This window comes from Dama dama, chromosome 31 (genome assembly GCF_033118175.1).
Source record: "Dama dama isolate Ldn47 chromosome 31, ASM3311817v1, whole genome shotgun sequence".
Lineage (NCBI taxonomy): Eukaryota > Metazoa > Chordata > Mammalia > Artiodactyla > Cervidae > Dama > Dama dama.
In genome coordinates this window covers 11,280,891-11,289,594 of record NC_083711.1, presented here as the reverse complement: position 1 = coordinate 11,289,594, position 8,704 = coordinate 11,280,891, and the positions used below count along the sequence as shown (strand labels likewise).

At 36.6% G+C, this 8,704-nt stretch overlaps 1 protein-coding gene across 1 annotated transcript; it reads right to left on the bottom strand.

The window, feature by feature from the left end:
* Positions 1–1,937: 1,937 nt before the first annotated feature.
* LOC133049951 (keratin-associated protein 21-1-like) lies at positions 1,938–7,927 on the bottom strand. The gene is made up of 2 exons (XM_061134033.1): positions 7,687–7,927; positions 1,938–2,110 (listed from the first exon to the last, which is right to left on the bottom strand). The coding sequence occupies exons 1-2, from the start codon at positions 7,925–7,927 to the stop codon at positions 1,938–1,940; spliced, it is 414 nt and encodes a 137-aa protein (XP_060990016.1).
* Between the last annotated feature and the right edge of the window lie 777 nt (positions 7,928–8,704).

Sequence of the window (8,704 nt, the reverse complement as noted above, 5' to 3'; positions counted from 1 at the left end):
CAGAAATGACGAGTGTTTGAACTGAACTGAACTGAACTGAACTGAGTACGAAGAGGCTTTTTTGCTATAGGTTCTAAATGTTAGCATTCAGGAAGGTCATAAAAACCACTAAAGTCAGAATCCAACAGAGTAATAGGTTCTCTGATTCAGTGATTTGACTGTACTTTTTAATCCCATTTTTTATATATGCTCCAGTTAAGGCATTACAGAATCTTACTGAGCCACTAGACTTTATTCTTTTCCACCTGAAAAATGTAGCCCTACCTTATCAAACCGAAAACTAAATTGACTCTTCCCGCTGACACTTGCTATTGATCTTTCTAATCTTTCTCTTCAGTTGGTGTCAGCTCATTTCTCACAACTTCAAACACCTCCTAGAGATAGTTCAATCCTTACTCTCTTTCTTTTTCATTGTTTTTGTTGTTCAGTCAATAAGTCATGTCCCACTCTTTGTGACCCCATGAATTGTAGCATGTCAGACTTCCCTGTCCTTCACTATCTCCCAGAGTTTGTTCAAACTTATGTCCATCAAGTCAGTGATGCCATCCAACTCTTCCATCCTCTATCACCCCCTTCTCCTGCCCCCACTCTTTCCCTGCATCAGGGTCTTTTCCAGTGAGTCATCTCTTCATATCAGGTGGGCAAAGAACTGGAGTTTCATTTTCAGCATCAGTCCTTCCAGTAAATATTCAGGGTTGATTTCCCTTTAGGATTGACTAGTTAGGTCTCCTTGCTGCCCAAGGGACTCTCAAAAGTCTTCTCCAGAACTACAGTTCAAAAGCACCAGTTTTTCAGTGCTAAGTCTTCTTTATGGTTCAACTCTCACATTCGTTCATGACTACTGGAAAAACCATAGCTTTGACTATATGGATCTCTGTTGGCATTTTGATACACTGTCTTTCTCATTAATTCATTTTATTTCCTCCATTCAATTATCAGCTTGAATTTGCCTTATTTTTTGCTGTTTATTTTTATCTTCATGTACGAGAAAGTAAAGACTGTGAGGACAGAAAACCTGTCTATAATTTTCCTACTGTGTCTTCACTGTTTGGTATGAGAGCCTTTCAATACTACTCAAAAGTATTTGTCAATTAAGTGACTGAAATAAATTTCTTCAATCTCAATAAATATATGAAAACAAATATATTTCCAATTTCATCAAAAGAAGATGATATGATAAAATATTTTATTCTAGTTTATCTTTTTCTAGTTTTTTTTTTTCCTTGTGTACTTTAACACCTAGATCTGCTTGTAATTTTTCATTAATTCTGGAAAGTATCTTTTTCATTCTAGTACTCCTTTAAGCACTCAGACCACCTCTTCTCTGCCTTAGACTTTATGTTAACATCCTAAATAAGTGTCATCCATCCTTCTCTTTCTTCTGCAGCTCCAACCTGGACAAAAGGTTATTTTCCAAGCATGGTTCTGAAATATTGTGAGATCTGTGCATGGGTATGTGAATGAGTGAGTGTGTGGAATATAAGAAATAAGTGGAGAAGATATTATTTCTAACACAGGTATAAGAAGAAACATTTGTATTATATTAAAGAAGAACTTAAGGTTCAGGCAACCTATTAGCCCAATCTTCAAGAGAGGTCAGAAAAACTAATTCACAAACAAGTACACAGAGATTTGTTAGAAGAAATGAACCATTTTTATTGAGAATAAGAGATTTCCCCCACTGTATGATGCTACGATCATCAACACAGCCATAAAAGAGTCACAAATTAAGACGATAAAGGCTAACTCTAGGGAAATGATCAGGTGCTATCATGGAACTTCAGGCTTCAAGGATGTCAATCTAAAAATGGGCGGCTGGAGGTCAAAGTCTCTGTCAGGCATGTAATTTCTTAGATATAGAAATATAGCTTAAAAATCCTTGAATCAGCATTATCTTTAGATGTGTTGTTATTTCAGAAGGCTTAGATGGTGATGCTCTAGCAGCAAGAAGAATAATACCTGTAGCAGACTGGCCGGTAACTGCAATAGCCAGAGCCATATCCATAGCCACAGTAGGGACCGTATCCACAGCCATATCTTATCCCATAACCACAGCCATACGGGGAGCTGTATCCACAGCCATAATAGGGGCTGAATCCACAGCCGTATCCTGAGCCGTATCCACAGCCAGTACCATAACAACCACAGCCATAGTAGGGGCTGAATCCACAGCTATAGCTGTTTCCACAGCCATAGCCACAGGAGTTGCCGTAGTAGTTACAACACATGTTGTCAAGGCAAGTGGATTCAGGTGGACTGCAAGAGGATGTTTCTGAAGTGTGTGTGTCTTCTCCTTCCCTTGGACCTTTATATACTGTCAGTAATTGGCAGAGCATACCATTCATTCCCTGACATAGACAACAAGTATGTAAGCAACATTATGCACCAGTCACTGTTGACAATCACTAATGGTTTCTTTAAAATGAGCTTGCTATTTTGGTGATTCCAGTTTTATTTAAAGAGCATCATTTGAATTTTCACTGCCAAAGAATTGTCTCAATAGAGTCAAGTGCCCAAATAACAGATTTTTTTGTCTGGGTTGTTTTGTTTGTTTGTTTGTTTTGTTTTGTTTTGTTTTGTTTTGTTTTTTGAGCCATGTGAGCTATTTATCTAATTTGGAAATTAACAGCTTGTCAGTCACATCATTTGCAAATATATTCTTCCAGTTCATAGGCTGTCTTTTCATTTTTCAGCTACTTCCTTTTGCTGTGCAAAACCTTTTAAGTGTAATTATGTCCCATTTGTTTATTTTAACTTTTAATTATTTTGCCTTAGGAGATGGATCCAAAAAAAGTTGTTATAATTTATGTCAAAGAGTGATCCTTTATGTTTTCTTCTGAGAGTTTTATATTTTCAGGTCTTACATTTAGGTTTTTGGCCCATTTTGAGTTTATTTCTGTATACGGTATGAGGCAATTTTCTAATCTCCTCCTTTTACATATAGGTCTCCAGTTTTCCCTGTAGCACTTGCTGAAGAGACTGTCTTTTCTCCATTGTATATTCTTGCCTCGTTTGTCATATAATAATGGATTATAGATGTATGGCATTATTTCTGGCCTCTGTACTCTGTTCCACTAACCTATGTCTGTGTGTGCATATGTGTGCTCAATCATGTCTGACTCTTTGAGACCCCATGGACTGTAGCCCACCAGGCTCCTCTGTGCATGGAATGTTCCAGGCAAGAATACTGGAGTGGTTTTCCATTTCCTACTCCAAGGGATCTTCCAGACCCAGGGATCAGACCCATGTCTCTTGAGTCTCCTGTATTGGCAGCCCATACCACGGCAACACTTGGGAAGCCCTATTTTGGGGCAAACACCTTGCTGTAGTATTGTCTGAACTTTTGGAGGGTTGTCCAGTTTTGTCCTTTATTCTGAAGAGTTCTTTGGAAATTGGGAATCTTTTGCTGTTCTAGTTTTAAGATTATTTTTCTATGAATTTTAAGATTATCTATTCTAATTCTGTGAATTTAAAAAAGTTTGTTCTACTACTGTGAAAAATGTCATAGTTATTCTGATGGAGATTACATTAAATCTTTTGGTAGTATGCCCATATTTAATATTAATCCTTCCTATCTAAAGACATAGGGTATATTTTCATTTTTTTATATAATTTGCAATTTTGTTAATGAAAGTTTTATAGGTTTCAGAGTATAGGTCTTTCATCTATGTGTCTAGGTTTATTCCTAGGTATTTTCTGATGCAGTTTTATATGAGATTCATTTTACTTTCTCTTCTGAATGTCTTATTATAAGATATAGAAACACAGCAGATTTCTGTATATTAATCTTGTATCATGCAGGTTACTCAATTTATTAGTTATTTATGGTTTGAAGGTGGAGACTTGAGTTCTCTATATAAAGTACAAAATCACTGCAGGTGTTGACTGCAGCCATGAAATTAAAAGATGCTTGCTCCTTGAAAGAAAAGCTATGACCAACCTAGACAGCATATTAAAAAGCAGAGACATTTCTTTGCCGACAAATGTTCGTCTGGTCAAAGCTATGGTTTTTCCAGTAGTCATGTATGGATGTGAGTGTTGTGTCATAAAGAAAGCTGAGCACAGAAGAACTGATATTTTTGAACTGTGGTGTTGGAGAAGACTCTTGAGAGTCTCTTGGACTGCTTGGAAATCAAACCAGTCAGTCCTAAAGGAAATGAGTCCTGAATATTCATTGAAAAGACTGATGCTAAAAAAAAGAAAAAGAAAAGACTGATGCTAAAGCTGAAACTCCAATACTTTGGCCACCTGATGCAAAGAACTTACTCATTGGAAAAGACCCTGATGCTCGGAAAGAGTGAAGGCAGGAGGGGAAGGGGATGACAGAGGATGAGATGGTTGGATGGCATCACCAACACGATGGACATGAGTTTGAGCAAGCTCCGGGAGTTGGTGATGGACAGGGAAGCCTGGTGCACTGTAGTACATGGAGTCGCAAAGAGTCGGACAAGACTGAGCGCCTGCACTGAACTATAAAGGACCGCATCATGTGCAAATAGTGAGCGTCACCTCTTCCTTTCCAATCCGGATGTTTTTATTGCTTTTTCTTGTCTGACTGCTGTAGCTAGAACTCCCAGATCTATCTTAAGTAGAAGTGGTGAGCGTGAGCATGATTGTCATGTTTCTAAACTTAACAGGAAGGCTTTAAACTTTTCAATACTGACTATTATGTTGGCTGTGGGTTTGCCATAAATGAGCAGCTTTGACTAGGCTGTGATATTTTTCTTCTACACCCACTATGACAAGAGTTTTCATCATAAATGGAAGTTGACTTCTTCAAATGCGTTTTCTGAATCTATCAAATGATCCTATGGTTTTTGTCATTTTGTTGTTGTTGTTGTTAATGTGTTGTATCACACACATTGATCCAACCTTGTGAGTCTCAAGTAAATCCAACTCAGTCATGGTATTTGATCCTTTTCATATTGTTGAATCTTATTTGTTAATATTTTGTTGAGAATTTTTGTATCAATATTCATTGAAGATATTGGACTATCATTTTCTCTTTTCTGTAGTCTCTTTTTCTGGATTTGATACTAGCGTAATGGTGGCCTTGTAGAATGAATTTGGAAGTGTTCCCTCATCCTCAATTCTTTGGAATAGTATGAGAATGATAGGTTTATTTCTTCTTTTATATTTGATAGAATTCCCCTGTGAAGCCCTCCAGTCTTGGACCTTTTGCTTGCTAGAAGGTTTTCAAAGTACAGATTCAATTTCACTTCTAGTCATCAGTCTGTTCAAATTGTCTATTCCTTCCTTCTTGATTCAATCTTGGGATTGTGTATTTCTAGACAAATTTCTAGAAATTTGTCTGTTTTCTCTAGACTGTCTAATTTGTTAGCATATAATTGTTCACTTTCTCTTATGATCTTTTGTGTGTCTGTGGTATCACTTGTTACTATTCCTCTTTCATTTCTTACCAAAATTGAAGTAATGGATTATAGTAACTCATTGTAAAAAGACCCTGATGCTGGGAAAGATTGAGGGCAAAAAGAGAAGTGGTTGACAGAGGGTGAGATGGTTGGATGGCCTCACTGACTCAATGGACGTGAGTTTGAGGAAGCTCAGAGGGATAGTGAAGCCCAGGGAAGCCTGGCAAGCTGCAATTCATGGCATCACAAACAGCTGGACACGACCAAGAGGCTGAACAACAGAAACAAATTACAGTAACAACTGTGCAAATCTGAGTTGGAATGGACTGTAAACTCAAGGATGATTCCTTCTACTCGACACTCAAATTTCAGCAAAAAAAAAAAAAAAAAAAAAAAAAAAATGAGTTATGACCCAGTAGTCTATGGAATGCCTTCAACAGGAATTTTCACCAAGCTCCTGATTTCATTTTCTAAGAACATACTTTATTAGACAATTTTTTTTCCAGTGGAAAAATGTTTCTACCTATTTTTCTTCTCATATTAGTCACTGGTCTAATCTGATCCCCCTGCTATGTTTAATCCCTAATAATAGTCATAAAGAAAAGATACATTTATTCCAATTTTTGTCATTCTTCAATTTCTTTTCTTTTCTGTCATCATAATAGATTTCTCTGGCATAGACACTTCACTTTTCAATACTACTGACAGCACACACTTTCTGTCCACAATATCTCTGAATTATTGAAAGGTCTTCTATATTTATTGCACTAATTCTAATACATTTCATTCAAATGTCTAGATACAAAGCAACAGAAACAATATATTTTCTGTACATCACTGAATAACCAACTCTGAGAATAGTGCCTAGCACATAATTTGCACTTAATCAATATTTCTCCAACAAAAACATAGATGAAGTCAAATATTTATGTAGCAATTATAAACTGTAAGATATTTTAATATATTATTATCATTTTCTCATTTTCCTAAAGCTGAGTGTCTCAAGTGTTCTTTGATTAAGGGAGTTGCAATATTTCAGATTTTGAAGGTATATTAAGAGTTACTTTGTGAAAACACTTTTCTAGATGTGTGAATTATCTCATACATAACTAACAAATCATATTGTTACAAAACTTCATAAATTTTCTCCCATTTATACTTGCTACTGTCCTTTCTTTGCAATTGACATCGCTCATTTGTCACAAGTTCAAAATACCTCCCTGAACAAACTCTCTAATACTTCAACTTTTACTCTCTTTCACATTTAGCTATTTTATTCCCTCCACTCCAATTGTCAGTCTCAAATTATCTGAATTATTCTTGCTGTTTGTTTTTCTATATTCAATGTTGGAACATAAACACTGAAAGCAAAGGCTTGTCTTTAATTTACCTACATTGTCTTCACTGTCTAATTTGAGACCCTTTCAAAAATACTCAAAACTATTTGTCAGTTAATTGATTGAAATTAATTTCCTCAACCTCAGCATATGCAAATACATAGGCAATTCCATCAAAGCAGACAATATAAATACATTTTTGTTATTACTTTTCTGTTGCCTGGTTCTTTATTCTCATGTTCTTAATTCCTATGTCTAATTCTAATTCTCATTAACCTGGAAAGTATCTCTTCCTTTCTTTTAAGCACTCAGGTCATCTTTTGTCTACCTTGGACTTCTCATTAACTTCCTGAATAAAGTTCTTTCCCCTTTAGTTCCATCCTAGACACAGTGGGATTTACAAAGCACAGTTCTGAAATGCTGGGAGATTTGTGCTTGGGTATGTGAGTGCCTCAGTACGTGAGATACAAGAAACACGTGGAGAAGACATTATTTCTGACGCAGATATGAAAAGAAATGTTTGCATTATATCAAATAAGAACTCAAACTTCATGCATCATGTTTGCCCAGTTTTCAACTGAGTCTACATTGCCTGGAAAAAGACTAATTCACAAGCAAGTACACAGAGATTTGATAGAAACAATGAACCGTTTTTATTGAGAACAAGTGATTTTGTTAGGATCAGCAATACAGTCATAACAGAGATTCAGAGAATAAAGACTAACACTTGCAAAAGAGTCAGAGATACTATCAAGAAGATTCAGGGCTCAAAGATGCCAATCTAAAAGGGTATTTGCAGGTCAAAGCCTCTGTCAGGCATGTAATTTCTTGCAAGTGGAAATCATGGGTTATAAATCCTTGAATCGGCATTATCTTTAGATGCTTCATCTCAGAAGCAAAAAGGGTTTAGACGGTGATGTTCTAGCAGCTAGCAGAATAGCATCTCCTGTAGCAAACTGGCCAGTAGCTGCCATAGCCAGAGCCATATCCACAGCCATATCTGGTTCCATAGCCACAGCCATAATAAGGGCTAAATCCACAGCTGTATCCTGAACCGTATCCACAGCCATATCCACAGCCATATCCTGAGCCGTATCCTGAGCTGTATCTACATCCGTATCTAGCTCCATATCCACAGCCATAGTAGGGGCTGAATCCACAGCTATAGCTGTTTCCACACCCATAGCCACAGGAGTTGCCGTAGTAGTTACAACACATGTTGTCAAGGGAAGAGGATTCAGGTGGACTGCGAGAGGATGTTTCTGAAGTGTGTGTGTCTTCTCCTTCCCGTGGACCTTTATATACTGTCAGTAATTGGCAGAGCATGCCATTCATTCCTTGACATAGACAGAAAATATGGAAGCAACATTGTAAGCATATCACTGTTGACCAATGATGCTTTGCTTAAAATAGCTTCTTATTTTGGAGACTTATTTCACTTAAAGAGCATCATTTTAATTTTCCTCTGCCAAAAAATTTCTCACTAGAATCATATGCTCAGTAGCAGATGCCCATTTTCAAAACTTCCTATCATTTAATATATATCTTATTTTAAAAGGTTTGGGTGGAAATGTTAAAAAAAATTCCACTTAACTTTATCTTCTTTATTTTCACATCTACCTCTGATCACTTGAAAACAAATATGTCTGTCCATTTTCTTGAATCCTTGTAATTTCTTGCCAGACTTCTTTACCCAGATACCTATTGCCCAATACCAATTGGCATCTAGTTATAGAACCCAAGCATGCTACTAATTCTCCAGGGCACAGAACAACATGTAATAACCAAAAGAAAAATAATCCAGAATGTCAATAGTACTGAGAATAGAAACATTGTAGTATAGCTGTCTGTTTACAAGTAAGTTTCTCTCTCTATGGATGTCTAAATCCAAACCTACTCTTCCATCTCACTCTAAACTAAACACCTGAACTTTCTATTGCCAAACATGCAGCCAAAAAACATATGTAGAGTTTTAAAGTTTCAGTTCAGCTCAGT